Raw genomic sequence first — 23,859 nt, 5'->3', positions numbered from 1 at the left:
GAACAGAAGGGGTCAGATTTCCCTTGCAGTATGTGTTGGCATCTTTTTAATCCTGGGAATCTTCTTAACAGCCAAATATGTTTGTTGTAGATCAAAGAAGCCTTTTGTTTTTAAACCACCAAGAACAGCATTCCTCAAAAAAGGTAACCTAAGAATTGCCTACTAAATGAAGAAAAAAAATCCTCATGTATTTCACTCCAGAACTATAAATCCTGACACTTGCTTGCTATCTTATGATTTTGTACATAGATTTTCAGTTTCATATTTATATGCCAGCAATAATATCATGTTCCTGTTACTATTTGATAAAACTTTTATGCTTCTATAATTGTATTAAGTGGTCAGCCATATTGGTATGGTAGAAAACTTTTGGTTAGGATGCCTTATACATTTGGGAGGTCTGAAGTTCAGAAATTTCTGTTGAGAAATAGCTTGCTAGGGGCCTTTAAGACCAGACTGGAAAAGCCAAAACGGCTGCCTTAGTTGTGTCTGGGGTGGGCAGATCAGTGGTGTTGGCCTCTCAGGATGCTTTCTAGCCCTACAGTTCTCTTGAAAAATGAAAAATTATGCATATTCATAGCTTATTTAACCAAAACCAGCAGGAGTCAGCTCAATTGCTGATGTGGATCTGCATGTTGATTCATATGCAGATGAGTCAATAGCCAAAAAGCAAGTAGGACATTATTGGTTGTGTTAAAATCTGAATTGTTCTGAATACAGCTAGAGAAATAATGCTATAAATACTTAATGTCTTAATTCAGATTTGTTCCTTAGCAATCATCTATTCTTCTTCCAAAATGCAGCAGTTTAAGTTATGTTTAATAATTAAAATTTTAGAATTTATTGTGAAGATCTGCTTTTCATATAAAATAATAATTACAGCTTTATCAGTGGCATCTTTCATTTAACTCTTTTCAAACAGTCTTTTTTACTAGCAGAAAGCCACTGTGGATGTTAGAAAATTAAACTCAGATTTAGATCTTGGTAAATTGCCCTTGATATATCCCATTGTAATGGACATCAGAAACCAGCCCATATACAAGAGAACAGTAATATCCACTTTATCAATGTAACTGCTGTATGTACAAGCAGAGGTGGGGCTCCAGAACACTGGAGAAATGCCGATATTCTGAAAGAAAAGATGTTTCTTTCAAAATAATGTACGAATTTTCATAGTAAACAAACAAGCAAAACACTGCTGTGCTTCTCCATCTGAGAGTGATGAACAGGGTGAAGAGATCATGAAAATACAGAGGTTTCATAGCTACACAGTTGGAAATTTTATTTTCTTTCTTATGTTTTCACAATTCTTCATTAACATTACCTGCAAGTGCTGTCAATCTCCACAGGAATCTAATGGAAAAAGTGTTGAGAGTCAAAGAGTGCCTTTGTTTGGAATTAGGTATCCACCTGAAACAAAAAGGAGGTTGCATTGTTGCTGTAACTCACTCATTGAGAAAGTTGTGAAGAACTAGGTGGGAGAGCTGCTTTTGGATGTGATAGTAGCAAAAGTTACACCTGACTTCCCAAATGTGCATGCTTAGCTGGAAGCTGGTGTTTCCAATTCTGCGTTTTATTCCATGTACTTCAGAGCAGAATTGCACAGGAATCATTGGCTGTACACTTGGACACACCTTTGACCTTTTAGTAGAATTTGGGTCAGTGTTTTCTTGGAGTTGATCTGTTAATTGACAAAGCATGTGGGAGTGTCCTCTAGGGGTCTTTCTTTCAGCATGGTTTGAAAATTAGTGACAGCTTTTGCATTATTGAGGAGAAGTAACTCACACTGCTGTGTAGCCTTGAAAGATCCAGTAAAGAGTTAGAGATTGTCTCAAGTGTTCTCTCCATGTGCTGTGGCCAGCTCTTCTCAGCAATGCAGGACAGTCCCTTGCCATGCCAGGTATGGCTGCAATTAGGTGTGCTACATCTCTGGAGTTTGCACATGTACCTTATCCACTTGGAGAGAGGTGATCTATGGTCTTAGAGGAAGCAATTTCCTAAATCTTAGAATTGCTGAGTTCCTGTCTAGGCAAATAGAGAGCATTGCCACATTTGGGGTCTACATCAGCAGCTATATTCTCTAGAATGACAAAATCTTACATATATAAAAACCCCAAACAAACAAACCAAACAAAAAAATTAGTGCACTTGGTACCACAGGTATTACACCTTGGAGCTTTCCTTGCAAAAGGAATCATTACTGAGAACACTTGAAATTCATGTGTTCTGATTGCCAGATACAATTCAAGTAGATGGAAGTGTCTGTACCAGCTCTTCGTGGAAGCTCAATTTAATTTCATTTGTGCTGCAAAGAATAAATGTTTGGCAAATAGATATGAACCAGTTTTTATTAAAAGATCTTGAACCTCCAGAATTTCTGAGCTAACCATTTATTTCTGTGGTTTCCTATGACTTGAAAAATAGTTTTATTATAGCCAAGATGTCTTTCTTCAGCAATTTTACGCCGAAACATCAAAAAATGGTTGGAATTTAAATATTCAAGCAATTCTAATCTATCATTATATTTTATGCTTGTTGTTTTTCCCTTTTCTATTATCCTTGAGTGCCTTTTATTTTGTCACAAGTTATGAAGTTAGAAGCTAATAGAAATTAGGCATTACTCAGGAGCAGAGAAATGGGCCCTGCTGTCTGTGACGTCTTTCCCAGAAGCTTGTGAGCTTTATCCCCAGTTCCTTTGCTGGAGATCATCGCCTCCCAGCAGTAGAATGTTTGCAGTGAGCATCTTTAATGCAATGAACAGATGTGTATAATAACCACTCCATGTTTTGCTAGGTTTTGCAATGGAACAGGTATGGTTGCTGCTCCTGCTGACGATTAAAGTGCTCCCAGTGACTGCTCAGTTCAATGGCTACAACTGTGATGCTAACCTCCATAGCAGGTTTCCTGGTAAGTATTTAATAGACTTTTTTCTAATCGCTTCTTTATTGTCTTGGTTCAAAGCAGTGCTTATTTTTAAATACAGAGCTTTAAATCTGTCTAAGGCCTGGGGGTAGGACTCCACATTAAGTGAGCGTTAACTGTTGTTGTGACAATGAACTTGCCTAATGCTGCACTTTACTTCCTTCTTAATTGCACAATGGGTCAAATTGAGCCTGGTAGCAAGGCAAACAATTCCCCTCACACCAGTGGGGCTTGACCTGCTTTTGCCAGTGCTCTAAACTGTCCGAGACATTCACCAGAGCTCATATTGTTGTAAATGTTCTCCATAGATTTAACACTCTCACACTTCTAACTGGGTTTTCTTTCATGTTTGGGTTTTATAGTTTTCTTTTCCTCGGTAAGAGAATATAATTACATCCTTTTAATAAAATAAAGAAATAGGTATCTATTTTAAGCAAAATTACCTTGATGGCAAAATTTTAGTGCCTCACTTCAACATTAAGTCCTTGCTTAGGGACATGTGAAGCAATGAGTTGTGTCTATATATGATGTATTGTCCTTCCTCTAAGAAAATGGGAATGAAGTCATTCTGGGGACATGGGATGCTCAGAGCTGTTAATAAAATGAGAAATAGAAATGAAATGTCAGTCTTGGTGGCATGGTATCAAGGTTTACTAAGGCAAAGGCTCCTTTAGTTTCTATTACATTGCTGATCCTTCCTGCTTCAGTTGTATCATGGGCAGAATAATAATAATAAAAAGAAGCCTGTGAATACTGTCTCTCTCATATCTTGCTTTTCTGAGATAGCGTTGACTTGAATAGTTCAGTAATGAACACTCAGTGTAGTATTACACTGTAATACCTCTGCTGTTGTCGCTTTCTGAATAATAAAAGTTTTGATTTTTTTTTTTTCAGGAGGGGTCAGCTCTTTTATTAAATTTAAGTCAGCAGAAGGCAGAAAGTCGGTTTATTGATTCCCATGTTACTATCACACTGCTAGGTGTTTTGTTGGCATAAGGACCAACAGTGGGTTTGATTCTTTTCCACTTAATCAATATGAATGTGAAGAACAGTGAAATAAAACATGGAAAGAAGATTAAGAAGATTCTCCATTTCCAAGAAAATCACAATTTAGCTGAGTATTTTGCAAACTACTTTTTAATGTATATATTCCTATTCTATTCATAATATATATATTCCACTTAGCATCAATTTTTGCAGGCTTGCCTCTGAAGTGTGAGTGAATTTTCCCACCTGCTTTGGAGTTACCTTTTGAGTTTCTTATGTAATTGTGGTTTATCTGGTCCCAATTTCAGACTTCTTGAGATGTTTGCAACAGATAGAGGGAAGTTTGTGTTCCTCTTTCTGTGTTTTAAAATTTTTCTCTGGTCATTTTTTGCACCTGCTCTGTGCCAATGTTTGTTTGCAATGAGATACCTGCGAATTGAATTCATCTCTTATTGAGGGTACTTAGGGGCCTCTTGCAGTTCTGCCTCATAAAAATGAGTCATATCAGATTCCATGTCTGCCAAATCTCATTGACTTGGGAGAAAATCTGTTTAGGTTACAGGCAAACAGATTTTTCTTAAAGTAAATTCTAATCACCCCTAACTGGTCATAAGCGCTGAGAGCAGAGTCCTTCTTTTTCTTGTTTGTCATAAAAGATTCAAAGGCTGGGATTTAATCAACAATCTTGATGTTGAGAGCTAGGAAAGAAAAATAATTCTGTTTGTTAGTTGTGCATCTGAGATGGAGTTAAAAGCCAGGAACCCCTTTTGCCCCAATTTGACAGGCGTTATTTTCAATATGCAGAAGGGTTTGCTATGTAATGGGCTGGGGCTATTGGAGCTGTGAGGCTGCTGAAGATGGAGAGAGCCTCTGCAGGGAGAAGGGGCTCACTCTTCCTGTGCTGGCTTCCCCAGCACCTGGCTCAGGAGAGGTCAAAAAGGAGAACATTTTAAAACCAGTATCTTCCAGGTTGAGATAGTACTCACAGAGCCTTGATGTGGGTAGATTTTTCTTCCTGTTCCTTATTTGTTCCACACAAGGAGTCTTTATTGCTGTCAGCTGGAATTCCAAGCATGACGTGCATATACTGGAGAAGCCATTGGGTGTTGCAGTTGTCTCCTCTTTTTCTTTAAATGTTGATAAGAAACAGGAGTTGTCTTCAACAAAGAGGACAAATGAAGCCTTCCTAGAGGAACCATGGAGCTCATCCATTTTTCATTTGTTTGTGCTTTTATCATTCATTGCTTAGGTGACTTCTTGCATAGGAATAGTGCTGCATAAATAGGATGACAATCAAACAGAACTTTTGTTTCTGCAGTTTGCAGGTTTATTTTAGAGTGCAGGTATGCAATAGTCATCAGGAATGAAGGAAAAATAGCCCCATTTTTGGTAGACTGAAAATGCAGTGATTTTTTTGTACCAAAGCTAGACTTTTTCTAGAGAATATATAATTAGGTTAGATCTTGCCATCATTTAGAAAGCTTACATAGGGAAAAACTTTAGTTCTGCATTGCAGTGAAGCATAGCTTTTAGAAAGCTTCTGGGGCATAGAGCCATATTAGTCTGTCTCCAGTTGGGACATGCAGTTTTGATTTAGGGGGTCTTGTCTTGAGTTCATGTTGAGAACTTTGTAGAGACTGAGGAAATGTTGCAGCTTTTTCACATACACTATGCATTTTAATTCAATATCAAAGCAGGGATTTGATCAAAGAGGAGGTTCATGAGGAGAAACTGGTTTTGAATTACAGAGGTCTTTTCATTCCTCTTGTGATGGAATGACTTTTATCAATGGTGTTCTGTGGAAACTCTTCTCCTCTGAGGGTTTTTTTGCTGCCTGCCCTGGGGTGAGTTGTCAATGTGTGGAGGGGTAAGGGAGCAGAAGTGGGCAGTGAAGCTCCCAGCATTTGTCCCCGTGAGTCTGCCCATAATTCAAGATGGTCTCTGTTTCTGTAGGATCTGTGTACCTCTTGGGCTTTACTCTCTTGCTTGAGAGACATCCATGAGCACTTCTGGCTGTAAATAGCTTGTGTGATTTGAGTCAGAAAGAAACCAAATTTGCCTGTATGGAAGCTCTGAGCCCTTACAGTTAAGGCTTCACCAGCTGGGTGCCATAACCATCAAGCCATCACTCCTCTGACTCAGAAAACCAGAGGCTTTTAATGCAGGAATGCAAATACTTTTTGTTGGTTTGTTTCTTTTAACTTATATAGGAATAATATTTACCCTCCCAAATTGTCAAGAAATGCGCTAGATATTTAGCATCTAAGAGGGCATTAGATCTGTTTGGGACTGGGTTCAGATAAATTTCTGCGCGAAAAATGTTTTATTTCCAGAATGGACTAATTTGGCAGCAATACTTCCTCATGAAATAGTGGGCAGAAAAGTTTAAGTCTGGAAAGGTTGTTTATCCTCCCTCCTGTATCATGCAGAAGTTGGTTTTGTACGATAAGTCTCATCTCCCATAGTGTCAAATGATAATTTTGCAAGCAGTAATGATAAGTTAATTGGTAAAGTTATTATGCTGCTTTCTGAAAAGGCTTAAAGTGAGTTATGAAATTACCTGAGCTACTTTGTTACATGCTGTAATTCGTTATGATCTGTTTGTGCATCAGTCCAAGGAAGCATAAATGCACACTTTGCCATTCCCTGTTTTGTGCTGGCCCCTCTACCTTGGTACACTCATTAAATGGATGGTAATAGTACTCCTGCAGAGAAAACGAAGGCATGCTGCTTCCTGATCTTTGTGCGTTACATTAGTGGGATTATGATTGTGTACAAACCAGGAGAATTTCATGCCAAATCACTTCAACTCCTCTCTCGCCTCCAGTACCTTTCTGCCCAGATTTACACCCAGCGAGTAACATTTATCATGGCATTAGCTCAGGACTAAGTTTGGCCTGTTATTTTCTGCACTTGATTGTTTTGGCTTGAAAGCCACCATTAAAGCTGTCTAAATTAAACTACTTGTGCTCCTGTACCATGGGGGAAGAACTAGTTCATTGTAATGGAAATTTCATTTCCTCTCTGCTGTGACTACGAAGTGAAACAATTCATTTTAGCAGGCTTAATGGTACAGTATTGACTGAAGTTGTTCTACAATTTTTAATAGCCCTTAATCTTTAAACAGATGTAATAAATTAGTTCTATAAAAGAGTAATGTCTGTGTTTAATACAGTACAGTATGTATTTTTGTAAAGCACTGGGGGGAAACGCCAGAACAGCCCCCCCCAGGCATCTATGGGCAAAGAAGACCTTAAAGAAGAGCAATGTTAGAGCTCTGAAGCAAAACAGTCTGTTGCTTGTGCCTGTATCTGAACCTGATGCTTTTCCATTCAGAACATAGAAATCTTCAAAGCTTTTGAATAAAAGGTCAAATTGGCGAAGACACTTTTTTGCTTTTCAAAAATTGATCAGTTTTAACAGCTGCTTCTTTCTAGGTCTTTTGTGTTGTCATAATGCACAGAATGAAAGATTGCAAGATGCTTTGTGGTATTGATCGTAGTCTTTCAAGAGCCAACTGATTTTTCATTAAAGCTCAAGTTGATGGTTCTTAAAAAAAAAACCCAAAGCCAAAATCCAGGGAAAACCAACTTTAGAGAGATCATAATAAATTACTCTGATATGCTGTGATTGTACTTCAAAGTCTGCACAGCCTGAGACTGTGATCTCATACAAAGTGGACTCCAGACAACTCAGAAAAATGTAGCCAGTTTTCATGCCAGAGTGGGCTGGGGGGCAGAGCTTGGCCTTCTCTATTTCTCAAAATTGCTGGAAATTTCTGTTCCAGAGGGGGCTGCTTAATCAGACTCCAAATGTTTAAACACTTGCTGTTTTCTACTCTATTGTAGTGTTTCATTTTACAAATGTGCTACTAAAAGATTTGCTGTGGGGATTAATATATTTCTTGCTTGTTTACGCTATGTTACTATATTAACTTTTGGTTTTTTCTTCAGCAAAATGGTAGAGTCAAATCTGTTCTTCAGACTAATGAAATTCCTACCTTTATACTCTAATATTTTCCTGAAACTGAAATCTAAAAAATTATTTGATTGGAAGTCACAACACTAGACTAACTGCTATAATAGTTGTATAATGATTACTTCAAATCTTACAATGTCTTTCCCTGTGTTTTTGTTGCAGCTGAGCGAGATATCAATGTTTTCTGTGGAGTACAGACAATTACTATGAAGATAAATTTTTGCACAGTTCTTTTTTCTGGTTATTCTGAGACAGATCTGGCACTGAATGGGAAACATGGGGATGCCCACTGCAGGGGCTTCATCAATAATAACACCTTTCCAGCAGTGGTCATTTTCATCATCAATCTGAGTACTTTGGAATCTTGTGGAAACACTTTAGTGGTAAGACCAAATCAAAGTGAAATTATAGCATGGTTATGTATACATAGGATCAAGTGAATGCCCTTGACAGCATTGTATCTTTCATAGATAATATTTACTTTGTCTTGTCCAGTTGGAAACAAACCAGGGGAAGCTGGTAATTTATAATCTTGATTACTATTGAGAAAATATGGCAGGACACACATTTGTCCTCTGATTAGAAAGTGTAATTATTTTTAAGTATTTTTTCAGTGGAAGAATGAGATTGTTCCAAGGTCTTTCTAAAAGTCTTGCTGATCATGCCTTAGATTTTGCAGAAGTGGAGAGTTTAATAGTTCATGTGTATCACATTGAGTGATATCAATGTACATATGAATCACTTAAAAATCAAGTTTAAAAATGTATTATTTTCAAGTCTTTTATTATCTCCAAAATCTTATTTGTACTTGCTCCCTGTCAATTTTACAACAAACACCCTGTTTTGTTACTAATAATTTTGCTGAAATGTTTGATATGCTCTGTGACTTAGGGTAAAATCTTACTTTAAGACTTAGGACTTAAACTTTCAACAAAACCCAGTTCAGTCAATTCAAGACTCTCTTTTCCAGCTGTAGCACCTCTATGACTTGCAGTAGAGGAATTTTCCAGGAAGCAACTTCTTCCTGTTCCTATGTAGCTGGTCACCTTGTAAAGTCTCCGAACTTGCTATTTGATCATAATCGCAAGAGATTGATGTTTAAAAACAAAACAAAAAGACCCCCTGGTCTGATAAGTCCAAATAATTGGAGCTTCCCATGAAGTCCCCCATCAGGCTGCACTGAATACAAAGACAAAGCAGCTGCTAAAAATATAACAAAAAACATTCCTCCATCCTCTCTGTTTATTCATGCTGTGCCCCCAAATGAAGACAAAAATGGAGCAGGGAGCATTTCTTATCATGTTCCCCACACTGGAGTTTTACAATCCCCTGCATTTCTTGGCAGTGTTTCACAGTGAAGACCTTCAAGCTAATTTTCAATAAAAGTAAAGGAAAGACAACAGTTCAGGCAGAACTTGTGTAAAACCCATGTCTTTCTGTAACACAGCAGGCTCAGCTTTTTACTTTATGGGAGTAGGGTTGTGAGGAAGTTAAAAAAGCTTTGGTTGACTGTACTAATTTAGCCTGTACTGTTTAGGCAACAGCTCAGATCCTGAAAAATTCTATTTTCAATATTTTTGTGCCATTAAAAAAATTATTAAGTACGCTATGGGCAAAATGCATGCCCGCTTCTGTCTTTTAGGTGTGTTTTTGATGGACAAAAAATTCCTGCTGTGCATCCTGTGCTACTTACTGCAAAATGCTACGACTCATGTGCACCTAAGGATGATTCTTCCATAATGAAATAGGTTTTTAAGAAACCATGTGTTTTAAAGCTACTGAGAACATCTGTTTTGTAATACAGTTGTACAAAAGAAAGGCTGCAGTAGAAATCCAGTGCCATGTTAATTTGCCCCGTTGTGTCTGTGCCTACTGAGAAAGGAATTTGTGCTGTTCTCAGTTGTTTTCAACACAGCCCCCTTATTCAGATCAGTAGCTACAGATGGAGTGGGGCTGGGCTGATACCAGCAGGGAAGTGTCCCTCAGTTTTCCTGAGGACTGTATGTTCTTGCAGGCTCTTCACACTCTGTGAGCTGAGCAACACAGAGTAGCACATGGATGCAATTCAGGTTGCATTGACATTAATTTTGTATTACTTTTGAGCTCTGTAATTTCTGACAGTTTATAGTTTATATGTAAGATTTAGAAATATATCATATAAAGACAGCCACGCTCAAAGTTCAACTATTTGGATTGTATCTGCTTATAAAAGTACCTTATTTTTGATGTCCAAACTGAAGCACAACAGTGAGAGAATATTGTTTCTGTGGACAAAATTGCTTGTGTGTTGGCCTTTTTATTGGATATAGAAGCTCATTGTAAGGTAATACTTTTCAACAGTAATAGAAAAGTTGCTTTAGTTTTTCCCAATAAGTTGCATAAATTAATTGGGAATATAGAGAAAAAAAGTACCTACCAAAAAATATGCTTCCAAGATCCATAATTCTTTTAAAATGTTGCTCAAGTCTCTTCTAAGAACAGGGATACAGCTTGTGACATTTATATGCAGGATTCCAGGGAGGTGAAAACCAGAACACAGTGAAGATATTATTAAACTAAATAATTTTTGAATGTTTTAGTGAAGATATTTCAGGGTAAATTATGGACTAAACCATCAGTGTCCTTAAGTTCTTTTGCTCTACAGTTAACTTCAGCTAATAGTAATTTTCTCTCTTCCTCAATAGGTATCCTCAGCTCGAGGTAGCAATGCTTATGGAAATACCTCAGTGGTACAGATAGGTAATGTTTCAGGCTATATTGATACACCAGACCCACCAACGATTATCAGCTATTTGCCTGGGCTTCTGTACAAATTTAGCTGTAGCTACCCACTGGAGTACTTGGTTAACAATACCCAGCTTGCTTCGTAAGTGCTTTTTCATTTCTATGTGCTTCATCCCCATGGTTGTGTGAGCATGTATGTGCAGGCCATAAACAGCATTGTAGCAATTTTGGCTGTTTAAGAATAAAGGGAAAGGAAAAAGCACCAAAAGAAGAAGTATTGCAAGGAAAAAGAAAATTCTGTGGTGTCATTATATGAGATAATATAATTTATGAAGACCTGCTGTTATGAAGAGACCCTTAGATAATGTAAAACTTCCCTTAAAATTCATGTTTTCGTCTCAAAAATTATAGCAAAAATTCTTCATGAAATAGAAACTTGTAAATATAGAATGCAAGAGAAAATATTTCCATGAGTAAACTTTGTACATCATGTCAAGTGAGTTCCTTTTTGTCACTTTGCCTCTCTGCTAATTATTTTTCTGATTCGTGTTTCCAGTACCATCCATTATTTTCTGCATAGTTAAGACTGTCAGTATTTCCACTATAAATTCCTGTTTCTGAAGTTTATAACCCAAATGCATAAATTAACTCCTTGTGATATGACTCATTGAGTTTTTTAATGATAAAGCCTACTGAAGTATGCAAAAACAAAAATAAGGTATCTTTCTTCATGATGTTTTTTTGGTTTCTGGGTCTGTTGTAGGTCATCAGCTGCTATTTCTGTAAGAGAGAACAATGGTACATTTATCAGCACTTTGAATTTGTTGCTTTACAATGTGAGTATAAAGCACAGTATGACCTGGACTGAATTAATCTCTGCGCTATGTGGTTACAAACTGTTTTAGCAGATTAAAGTATAGATTCCTCTTCATAATTTGCTGTTTTCTTCCCACTCCCCCCATGAGCCAAGACTTTCTTCCAGGCATCTTTCTTCTCTGAATTCCTTCTTCCTTTTTGTTTGCATGTACCTGCTGTCTTGTGTTTATATGGCTGGTCTTTGAGGACAGACACAGTCTTTTTGTCCTGTATTTATACAGTTCCTCAATTTACAGCTCTGCCTTCCAGCTGGTAGTGCCATGTGACCCATCAATTGTAGCCATAACAATCATACTGCAGAGTGCATATTTTGTTTGCATTTATTATGTTTCTCTGTGTGTCTATAGGTGCTTTGTGCCTAAACAGAGAGTACTCTGTAGAATTCTATAAAATTATTCCAGACCTATTCCCATAGCAATGAACTGTAGCACTTTGGCTGTGGTATTTTTATGTTCAAGCCTCATCAGAGTGTTTCAATCATCTGTGGTTGTTGTGAAGGATGCATCAGTTCCAAATCTATATCCTGATGTATATGCTGCCTTAAGGTGTGGACTTTAAAGATTTAAAGGGTTAATAATTATGACAGTTTTCATCCAATGCTTCTTCCTTATGTTTTAGATAATTTGAATATGCATTATTGTAAAAGCTTTTACCATGTAAATGGGTTGGTGTCACTGAAATATGAAAAATGCAAGGACCTCTATTTAACATTAATCCCTGAAATTATATTTTTGTGTTGATTAAAATTTTTACTCATACATTTTAAATACCTGATTTAAATATCAATTTTTCAATCTATCAAGCATCATTTTTTGTAAATTATGAATCCGATTTTTTTTGCATTATTATTCATGCCATCGTGTTGCTGAGTTATAATTCATGCAACTGATTTAAAAGTCAATGCTTTATGCTTTGAACATAATGAGCTATAAATATTGCAACAGGACATTTTTCAATGGCATTCTCTAAAAAATCATGTTTGTTTGAAAGAGCAAAGCTCCAAATAACAACCTATAATCTGTTAAAATGATGATTATAGTTCTTTCATTTTTAAATAAACCTGTGATCAAAAGATGGGGCAGAATGAAGAAGGCAAATTTCTCAGTCAAACCAAGCATTGACCACTGCATGTTGACTGCCTTTCAGGGCCTGGTTCAGCAAACAGCCAGGAATAAATGCTATTGATGCTCATATTGAGCACATTTTTTCCTGGAGATATCTCCAAAAGCCAAAATGTGCTTTCATCCTGCCCACCCCTGTATAAGTTTACAAGTTGACAGTCACCAGTGGTGGTAGCAGCCACATGACTCACCCTAATGAGTAGCACTGTCAATGAATAATACTGCTAAGGCTGGCAGATTCCAGTGGTGGATATGCCCTTCTGCTTCACTCCCCAGGGCTGGATAAATACATGGACAGCTTGTGCACTGCCTGCATTTTTCCTTGTTGGGAGTGCCTCTGGACACCTGCTGTCTTGTGAGCTCGCTTGATCCCTGTTTTAGTAGTCCTTGTTTTGGGCATCAAGGCTCATGTCCACCCTTGCTATTAGTGAGGGGATGTGTACAGATTTGTCTCTTGACTGCAAGCTGTCTTCTCCAAATTTAGCTGTATGGCTATTTCTTAACATTGACTCTTCATCTTCTAAGCTTACCTCTGTCTTCTGTCACAAGGTGTTGTTTAGATTTACTTTGTGATGCTAGTACATGTCATTGTTAGGAAAGACAACAGCTGTTAAGGTAGACTCAGAGTTTAATAGCAAAATGTTTAATAGGCTTTCACAGAGCCTAAGTGGCTATGTGCTTTTATGCCTTTTTGCAAACATCTCTCTAAATGAATAAAAACTACTCTTAAAGAATAAAGAGCAACTATGGAGTGTAATAGTGAGGGTCTTGCACTTTTTAATCAGTTGCAAAATGTGGCAGAACTGTTATAGAAATGTATAATTAATCTGAAAGAGGCAAACCTACCTGAAGGCCTCTGATATTGCATAGAATAGATATTGGGCATGCTGTTAATTTTGGCATTTGAAAAAAAAAATCACTTGGTCTCTGGTGCAAACCCTCTTGCTGCTGTCATTTGCTGCTTGCCATGGTCTCGCTTGCCACAATGAACCTGGTTGAAATATTATCTACCAGTTTTTTTCGTATATATTGAGTGTTTGGAACTTTGACAAGAGGTCTCAACATGCTGAGTCACTGTGCTATCTGTATTAGCACTGTATTTGACAAAGGTGACTTTACCAGGTAGTGCATTTTGATATTCTCAGTTAATCTCTGTTGCGCAGATCTCTTTCATTGCTTTGTTGGTAAAATGTAAAGTGATGTTAATGGTTGAGATTTTGAACAAAAAGCCCCAGTAAAACAGCTATATTTAAGTAGTAGTATATGGGGAATTCCCAACTTTTGTGTTGAATACAGCTTTCTTGAAACAGTTCTTTTGAAATACTACAATTTAAATGAAAACGTTTGTTACTTGTGATTTTCAATAAGCCACTTCTACAGAAACTACACTTTGGCATAGCAGAATGTCTTTGTTCTCCCAGACTATAGTTTGAAATATATAACATCTCATGGATAATATTGCTAACTCCACTAATTCAAATAACCTTAGCAACCTTTCCTGGGAAAGAGTGCTGTGTGACAACCCAGTAAATCTCCTTTATTAGAAAACCGGAGTAGCTTCTCTGTGTGCCTGTAAGCTCTGGGAGACTTACTGAAGTGGCAATGAATGATCTGTTTTCCTTAATCACTGAGCCAACCACCTTATTAAATCATATATTCTCCCAAATTGTTGCATGGGGCAGAGCCAGTCTTTACAGACAAACTTGTAGGCAATTTCTCTGGCATTGCTTCTTCCCTCCAGAGAACTAAGTAGCAATCATTCTACACAGAAGGGTCAGAAAAATTGCTGAGAGCTCAGTCTGGATGCAGATGGGTTGTTAAAGTGGAATTTCTGTTACAATTGAGGCAATGTTTGTTTTACAGGATTCAACCTACAGCCAGCAACTCCTTATTCCAAGCACAGGTTTACCTTTGAAAACCAAAATATATGCAGCTGTAAGAGCAACCAACCTTGATGGCAGGTACCATAGAGGGTGTTATTTCTTATCATGCTTGCTTTTTAGCTCTTGTTACTTATCTGATTTAGAATCATGTACTTTCCTCATTGCTTTTTGTATTTCAAAATAATGGTTGGTGTTCAATAATCACTGCTCTCAGCTGGAGGGTGTCAGGTCCTTGGCAGTGAATGCATATTTTGCTGCAGGTCTCGTTATGAAAGTTTTCCTGAATTAGACTTTAAATCCTATATTGCTTTTTTTTTTTTTTTTTTTGTTTTTAAGAATAGGCCTCTCTTGGACCAAACGAGAAAATCCAGGGCTTTTAAAAGTGGGTTGGTTTTGATTTCTAGTCCTTTGTGGCCATGATTTCTGAGAGGAGGTGTGCAGTGTGTGTTGGTGTGGTGGTTGACTTACATGAAACCAAATTATTTGATTTATAAAGTTCTGCTGCTATGTTGTGCTGTTTAATCTTCTAAGTACTTGAAGAAACAGGATGCCTGGCATGTGACCTGTTTAACACGGTAACTCAGTTTCACTGTAACAGCCTGCACTACCTGTTTGTATGCTTTTCTGTGCTGTCCTTTCATCTCACCTCACTCACACCCCCCCATGCTTGCATTGCCAGCTCCCCTCATCTATCCCTTTACTCCCTGTGCAGGTGGAATGTTTTGATGGACTACTGTTACACCACACCATCTGGCAATCCTAGTGATGATCTTCGATATGACCTTTTCTTCAGGTAGGGCCTGTTGCAAACCCAGTATTTTGTTGGTCCTTCTTTAAAAAATAATTATAAACTTTTTCAATAGTAGTGTCTTAAACTGCCTGGAAAGTTTAAGCATTGTTAGTAGATAGGACCAAGGGCTAGGCTTATACATAACATGTCTGAGCTTCTTTTTGGGTGAACATAAACATAGAAGCAGGTGCCAAGTCATAAGAATTATGAAGACAGAAAAGCATATATCCAAAGTACTTCTACCAGAGATAACATAAATGCTTAAAGTGAATGGCTAAACTGGCCTTTATTTTACCAAAGGTGAATGTGGTGAATTACAATGATATAAAACATCAGAGACTTCAGTCCAGGAAAGTAGTTAAGCAAATGATTAAATATAAATAGATGCTCCTACTTCTACTCACAGTAATAACATTTATTTGAATTGGAACTTTGAAAAATATCCTGGCAATATCTTAAATTAAATTTTATCCATGACACCTAATGGAGAGGTACAGTCTTCATTTGGAGTTGCCTGTCTATACTGGTTAGCATACCTGCTTCTTGCTTCAGGTCTCAAGTTTCTTTGAGCACTGGAATTAAATGGTACCTTGATTATAGCTCTGGTGCTGCAAAACAAAACAGTGGTTTTGTAGAAATGTGTTTCAGCAGAGGAACCTGCAGCCTAATGGTGCAGGCAGATTATATCTGCAGATATTTTCATTTCCAAGGAACTAAAGCGTTGATCTTGCTGCTTAAGCTATCATATTCCCAGCTAAGAGCTTCAAATTACTAACAGAGCTGCTCATCCCAGTTTCACTCTTCTCTACAAAAACTAGCTGTGACAAGGACCCGCAGACAACCATAATTGAAAACGGCAAGAGTCAAATGGGCCGGTTTTCCTTTGAGGTGTTTCGCTTTGTGAAGCACAAGAACCAGAAGATGTCCACGGTCTTCCTTCACTGTGTGACGAAGTTATGCAGAGCAGATGACTGTCCCTTTCTTGTGCCAGTAAGTTGTAATTATTTGGGTATAAAATAGGCATCCTAGAGTTCTGCATACAAATGTTGTGGAAGTTTGGATGGCACAGAATGAAAGTGACTTGTAGAGGCTGAAGTGAGAATGTTTTTTGTGTCTGAAGGAATGTGAAACTACTGATGAAGAATATGGAAATGAATACTGTCATCTGGAGATAAAATAATACTAGACCTGCAAAACACAGGTTATTGAGTATATGAGAAATTACCTCTTTGCCTTGTGGTCCTTAATTTTAAAAGTAACAACTTTGAGATGGCTTTCAGGTTGATGTTCTTAGTATAGTAGTAAGATATCCGTCATCACAGTGATGAAGAGAAATATCTTAGAATATAGTTTATGGAAAAGTTAAAGCTATAGAAAGTGGTGTTATACTGACAAGGAAAATTTGTGGAAATTTCTCACAGTGAAAAAAAATATCATGCCCCTTAGAGTATATCATCTCCTCTATCATCTGAAAACTACTCTTGCGCTGAAGTTCGTGATGTTATGTCTATTTAAAATTAACTAATTTTAGGAGTATCAGGAACAACAAATAAATTTTGGAAATGGAAACATTTAAATAAACATATAAACACAAAGTTCTGTGCTCTCTTCAGAACACTGCATTGTTTCCTACTGAATGACTTCCCATTTAGAATTTTAAAGTGCGGACAGTTCAGTATACTCCTGAAATTTTGTATGCTATTTTATATTTTTATGTTACACATTTACAAAATTCATTTCGCATTCATTTTATTTTCTGAGGTTTTTGAAGTTCTTTTACAAGGAGCTGAAACTAAGGAAATGCTCCTGTTTGGAGCACACTTGAGTACCATAGATTAAGGTAGATGGTAGGTTACAAATGTTAAAGGTGCATTCCAGATGAGAGTGCTGAGGATTGTTTTAGTGTGTCATTGCTATTTAGAACTCCATGGAAGATGTGCCAACTCTCACTCAAGAAGCTTGCTAAAATAGGGATTGTCAAGCAAAACAGATTTGTTGGGGAAAACTGTCTGTAAACATAGCTTTGGGAAATTAACTACTGAAAATTTAATATACTATAAGATGGATCTTGTACACAACAGTAATGTAGCTTTGTAAACAAAGTGAGGCAAAATAAAATGGGAAGCCAGGAATTTATAAGATGCACTCCTAGGCAATATTGCAGATGTTTTTATTGCAAAGTGATTTAATGCATACTAAGAAATAAAATCAAAGTTGTAGTATTCCTTACCAAAGAATTCATATTACATCAGGAAGCACAAAAAGGCCACAGTTCTGTTCCACTCTGAGTCTGTGATTGTTTTGATTGACCACTCAGATCTGCAGTAACAGAGAAAGAAGAGACACTGGTGGAAGGACGACTTGGCACCCTCAGAGCACATCGGGCAATGCTGTAATCTCTGCTGGCCCCATCATTACAAGGAGTGGTAGGAATAAGCAATCTTTCTCTATGGACTGCAGGAATTTCATAAACCTGGGCAAATGTTTTGCAGTTTAATGTAAATTTGCAGTCACTTTTTGCTGAGTATTTTTTTACTACTACTGAATATTTTTTACGACATTTTTTACTACTTTGTTCAGTAGAAATTTCGAGCTACTATTTTTGTTTGGCTCTCACATGCTTCTTCCTCCAATAAAATCACCATAGGATACTGTTACACATATAAGGCTATTATAAAAGTCCAGACTCAGTGGGTTGACTTTTTTTTTGTCAGATTTCACCGGAGATAATAGAATTTAAGGCATTGTGTTCAGTGTTGCAATTTAATTTGGATGGATAATGAATATTCACTGTCACTTTCTATTCACCATTTCTTCCAGCTTCCCTCTTGGTTTTTATCTACATGTTGCTTAAAATTAATGCACACTATTCTTAGATTCAGCTGTAAGAAAGAAATGGGACAAAACCATTGTAAATTTTAAACAGTGGGACAAAATCCAGTTTTAATTGAGGGTGAAATTCCATGATTTTCATTTTTATTGCCAATTGTTTTAGGAAAAAAATAAAAGGCAGCTCTAAATGTAACCTGCAGTCCCTGAAAAAAATTTATATGACTGCTGTTTAAGTTTTACAAATTACAAATATTTATAAGTAGTTGCAGTTAAGCAATTGATTTCAGCAGTCTTAGGTTTAGGATGCTGAGAGTAGGACTGAACCTGGTCTAGGAAATCTAATTTGAAACTTGAGAATAAAATCCTTCTTTAAATACCAAGTAGTTGTACCTGTATACAAAGAGAGCAACTGACCCTCCAGAATGGGGAGCCACCTCACAAGAGACCATTTCTAGAGCAAACAGGCTCTGTTATGAGCAGCATATCTGCAATGAAAATGAGTGATTTTTTTCATTATACATGGTCCCATTTGAGTTGCTGCCATCTGATTAGTCAAGAAAAGTGAGAAGAACTAACTTCAAAGTTGCATACATGAGTACATATGGGAAATGAGTGATGGATTTGCTCAGCCAAACAAGCGTGCTGGAGTAATGCTGCCTTAGGCAAGGAATGGAAACTAGATACAGCTTCTTAGACAAGCAGCCCCTGGTAGGTAATATAGCTCATGATTCAAACACTGTGGATGCTATTTTTACAATTCAAAAATTAAAAAAAAAAAGGATGCTGATCAATTATCTTTAAATATTGCATAGCTTCAAGCAAAGAGATCTGATGGATGTTTAATGGTGCCAAAGAAAGTATAAACAATTTTATAATTTCATGACAACTGTTGAGGTTGTTTAAATAAAATCATGAATAAGGCTGAAAAAGGAAAATAAATTTTTAGGCATATTCTAAAGGTAGGTGGATAAAACTTTTTTGATTTCTCCATCTTCATAGTGTGCTTTTGGAGCATTCCACTCATGCTGACAGAAGGATGGTTTAATGGGAAGTACTTGAAAAAAATGGGATTCAATTCTAAACTCTGACACAAATTTAATGATTGGCATTGGGCAAGTCCCTCAATCTCCCTTGCATTTCCCTTTATCTTCTGGATCAGAAACAGGTAATTAGTCCTGCTGTAAATTCCCTTTGTGAAAATAAACTCGTAAGAACCAGGAGGTTGATGAAACTGTTTTAACAAACTAAAAGGGGGAAGGTCATGTGAGAACTTAACCAAAACTATCTGGATGATGAATAATTTTGGATAAATTTGGAAAATTTTGGATAATTTTTTCGAATTTAGGTAAATTTTGGATGAGGAATACCAGGGTGTAGCGCTGGCTTGCACTGATGTGAGGGTGCATGGAAGTGCTTACACTTTTTTCAAGGCTAGCTCTGGTCTAGCTTTAACACGGATACATTTGTCCAGAGCCCATCAAACCTGCTGCACCTGGCTCACCACAGTCCATATGCCAGGAGTAGCACTGCAGAGATGTGCCCTTCCCTCATTTAGGGTGGAGCTGCAGCTGTCCCAGGGCTGGCCTGGGCACATCAGCACCTGCAGGGGCTCCTCAAGGTAGCTGGGTCCCCCTGTGACCTGTCACCAGCTGCTCTGGCAGTGGGGCTGCTGATGCAGCTGCCTTGGTAGGAACAGAAGAGTGCTGCTGCAAAAGAGTGATGGTCCTTCTCCCGAGTGTTTCTGAGCTCACATTTCTAACATTTGGCTCTTTTCAGGGAAATGTTATTCCTTTTTGTTTATCCAAAATAAGTCATTACAGGAGGCGTACACAGAAGAAAATGCTTTAGTCTCTGTACAGAGACAAAGCAGGGACCTACTTGTGAAGTTAAAATTATGTAGCTTTTGATGGATATCTCACTTAAGCTTGGGAGACAGCTGCTCAAAACAAATGTATATGTGAACTGTGCTCACAGATTGCACAAAAAGCCCCCAAAACAGTGACAAGAATTGAAATTCTGAAATGGACACTGGTAAGTAAAAACTGAAGACAAAATACAAATGTTAGCCTGAATATAAAGCCACTATGTAACTGCCAAGAGGAAAATGAGCATGGCAAAAAGAACTTTTTTGTAATAATTTATGGTCGCTGACATATTTTTTTCTTGTAAAACTCAATGTTTTTCCTATAGAGCTATTTTATAATATGATTAAGTGAAGGGGCTTACAGATAACATTGTGCTGATGCTTCTGTTGTTACTGAGGGAGACAACAGGACTGGCCACCTTTTCAATTAAGAGATTCTTGATTTAAGGTGGTATTGGTTTGTTTTTCCACAATTTAAATTTAAAAATTTAAATTAATATTTTAATATCTCCTGGTATTAAAAATGAAGCAATGACATGCAATTAATGTTATTGTCCATATTTTAACCGAGATGCTAAAAGCTGCTAGTCAATGTGGAAAGCTGACCTGATGTATTTTTAAAATAAAGCTACAACTACTGGCTTTTGTGTTGCAAGAGGGAGGAGGTAGGCATAGGTATTTTAAAAATATAACACATCCTTTTTTTTTTTTTTTAATATAGATGAGACACCAACCAACAATTCACAGCTTGGTAAGTTAATCAGAATTTCAAGAAACACAAGTGGGTTTATGAGGGAAGCAGAACTGAGGATGAACCATTTTGATTAATATCTATGCACTGGGATTTTTTTCCTTTTTAAAATTTTTATTTATTTTTGTTGCTTAAATGAGTCAATACCAACATGCTCTGAAAAGAAAGTGATTGGTGAGTATGGAATTCTCAGTTTAATTTGTGCACCCAACACCATCTACATTGAAATTTTAATTCCTGTGATGAAATTGAAATGAAGATCTGATGCTACGACATTTGAGGGTGAAGGGTACATTACAGCCACCAGAGAAATGATGCAAAACCAGACTTAAACAGTAAAATTTTCCCATGCCACACAGAAGTAAAATAGGAAAATTGTTGTTATGGTGCAGTCTAGCTTGGTTCACATCTCAAAGCCAGAAGGTCAGAGCTTCAGCTCCTGTTCTCCTAGTGTTTAACCTCACAAAGAGCCTGTGGAAAAACTTGGATGGAACTCGTGCCCTGCTGGGGCAGTGAAGGAAATAGACTGCAGGGGAGTTCAGCTCTTTAAGTTTCAGGGTGCTTTTCCTTTGGGCACTTGGAACACTTGTGTCAGCCTGTCTGTTACTATTCTCTGCTGGCAACAAGGAGTGGCTGATGGCTAAGAAAGGATGATCAGGTGGTACATTGGGCCATTCCACCTTGTATTTCTTCCTAACAGGACTGAGTGGAACAAAGAATCCATTCTGTCCTCTGAACTCTGATGCTATTTGTTCATTTCTCTACTCAAGTCAGAACATGTAAAATCAGTTGCTGTTCTTGCCTGTCATGGAGAGTTCTCCCTGTAATTAATTGTTCCCTGGTGTGCTCCTACCCATGGATATAATTAAAATGATAAAAAGCAATTCTTTATTTGCTGCACACAGTTTGCTGTGTTGATGGCTGCTATGTTTCCTTCCCATCCAACAAAAGAAACATCCTCCCATCCCAGAGCAAAAGCCTTTCCTTTGCCTGTTGCTGTCTCTGTGGAGAGCACAGAGGTAGAGTGGGGTGAGGTTACTGCTGCAGCAGCCAGAAAGCAGTACAGTGTTGGGAAGGGGAGGGTGACCAAATCAACAGTGCTTATTTCCTTTCAGCTTGGGTGAGAAGAGTGGGATTAATGGTGTTGAGAGCAGGGGGCTGCTTCTGGGAGGACCAGTCTGGTTTCTCACATGAGGACTGTGTTGTCATTTCACTGCACTCTCCACCACTGGTAATGGCAAATTCTCATGGATGCTCAAATGCTTTTTTTCCCCTCCTGCTGGAAAACACAATACCAGCTGTGGGTGTATGTGGCCCATTATCTCAGAACTGGTCCATGAGCAGCTTGCTGATCTGCAATAAGTACTCAATATGTCATCTTTCCTATCTGAGAATTGATAAACATATTAAGAAGCCCTTTCTGAAGGTGTGCAACAAGCTTCCAGAATGTCCAATATCCGGTGCCAGACATGTCTGCTGATTTATATAGACTTTGAATTGAAATGTAGACAATCACAGTGGGGAAGAAATCTTTTCATTAACTTGATTAGGCCACAAATCCTTAAACATCTACATTGATAACTCTTGGATAAGTTCTTGGATAATGATAGTCTTGCTTTGAGTAGCACAGGTCAAGGTTGGTCACTGGAAGATGAGGGATAATGCCTCAAAAGGCACATGTCTTTATCCCCCAACATGATTGATAAAAAGAATTAATAACTGTTTTCAAAATATACTTAGATAAGCTTTATCCAAGTAGACAGGTGCACATTCTGAGGTACAGCTAGTTTTAGTTCCTTCCTTGCAATTATACAGTATATTGGGTGTTGGAAGGGGATGGCAGAAGTGTGTGGCACACATGAGAGATAAAACCAGGTGTCACCTGAGAATTTTTCTTCTCCTTGCAGCTCACCCAAACGGACCTCCTTTCCAGATGAACACGGTCACCAGTGCGCTGATTTCAGGCATTGTCGTCCTAGGAATTTCAAGCATTTTCTTTTTTGTGTGTTCTCTAACCCTTCTGCACAGAAACTGGCCCAACAGTTTGGTCCTGAGTGGCATCCGAAACCCAGTTTTCAACTGAAAGTGATTTGTTTGCACTTTTTGTTTGGGGTTGCCTTTCTCGTCTGTGAAGTATGATTCCATTAAAAAGTAATATTAAGGCAACACTCCAGTGGTATCCAGCTTCTGTTCCAGCTATTCTGTATTTGTAGATTTGCTAGATGATGTTGTGTAGGTAAGCAGAGTGATGTTGGTAACAAGCCTAGAAAATGTTGAGAATCTCAATTGTGTTTGCGATCAGACTGCATGACATTTGCCCATGAATGTGCTCACAATAGAGCTGACGTCTTCATCTGCTCAGTAAGGTCTAAAAGCTGAAGAGGCTGCAGATGAGAACCTTTCCAAGTAGGCCACTTTAATACAAAGGCTGATGTATTCAGGAAAGTTCCTAAGTTCATGAACACCTAGTAAGATAAGGATAACTTCTTTTTTGTTATTACATTTTTCACAAATATAAGTGTGTCTCAGGAGGAATTTGTTTTCAGCTGTCTTGGCTAAAAACAAGTGAAGAGAGGCTTGGAACAAGTGACTTTTACTTATTTGTAATTTGGAAGTGTTTTCTTATATATATCTTCCATTGGCTTGTGGGGGTATCATTTATCAAGTATCACCCAAACTTTCCTCACAGAAAATTATTTTTGGACCACAATTTGGCAACTGAGTAAAGCTCTCAGTAATATTCTAATTGTTAAGGGCAAGTTTTGCCCCGTGAGATTTTCAGTTCTCAGATAAAACTTTCATTTCCACATGAACAGTCATCAACCAGTGCTGATTTCTTTAGCAGATTTTCTGCATGAGTTAGACTTGTCCACTGCATGGATGAGGGGAAGAGGGCAGCTAGGAGGATAACAGGCTACAAGCAGTACTGTACTTTTGCCTCTAGTTAGTCTGATGAACATCTGACATACCTGAAGTAAGTGTGAGGGGCAGGTGCCCTCAAACAGGAGCACAAGGCAGTGGCTTAGCTGTGTAGACAAAAATGCTGGTACTAGAGAGGCCACCATAGACAAAACATATTAAGCTGGACTGGATAGACAGTTGGGATTTTGGTCACACATACAGCAGTTAAA

The 23,859-nt window shown here is 37.8% G+C and overlaps 1 protein-coding gene across 1 annotated transcript; it reads left to right on the top strand.

Annotated features, from left to right (window-relative positions):
- Positions 1-2,801: 2,801 nt before the first annotated feature.
- ZPLD1 (zona pellucida like domain containing 1) lies at positions 2,802-22,811 on the top strand. Its single transcript, XM_036388544.1, has 10 exons — positions 2,802-2,907; positions 8,050-8,270; positions 10,572-10,753; positions 11,375-11,447; positions 14,472-14,569; positions 15,204-15,284; positions 16,100-16,271; positions 17,599-17,707; positions 20,699-20,728; positions 22,636-22,811. The coding sequence occupies exons 1-10, from the start codon at positions 2,802-2,804 to the stop codon at positions 22,809-22,811; spliced, it is 1,248 nt and encodes a 415-aa protein (XP_036244437.1).
- Positions 22,812-23,859: the final 1,048 nt, after the last annotated feature.

This window comes from Molothrus ater, chromosome 2 (genome assembly GCF_012460135.2).
Source record: "Molothrus ater isolate BHLD 08-10-18 breed brown headed cowbird chromosome 2, BPBGC_Mater_1.1, whole genome shotgun sequence".
Taxonomy (NCBI): Eukaryota; Metazoa; Chordata; class Aves; order Passeriformes; family Icteridae; genus Molothrus; species Molothrus ater.
Note: the sequence above shows the minus strand (reverse complement) of the source record. Positions and strands in the feature narration are given on the sequence as shown.

What these genes read in the sequence shown, in the direction of transcription:
- ZPLD1 (XM_036388544.1), top strand. Translation starts at nt 2,802, where the DNA reads ATGGAACAGGTATGGTTGCTGCTCCTGCTGACGATTAAAGTGCTCCCA. An exon ending in CCTCCATAGCAGGTTTCCTG is followed by an intron (nt 2,908 to 8,049) that starts GTAAGTATTTAA and finishes TTTTTGTTGCAG; the next exon opens with CTGAGCGAGATATCAATGTT. An exon ending in AACCAACAATTCACAGCTTG is followed by an intron (nt 20,729 to 22,635) that starts GTAAGTTAATCA and finishes TTCTCCTTGCAG; the next exon opens with CTCACCCAAACGGACCTCCT.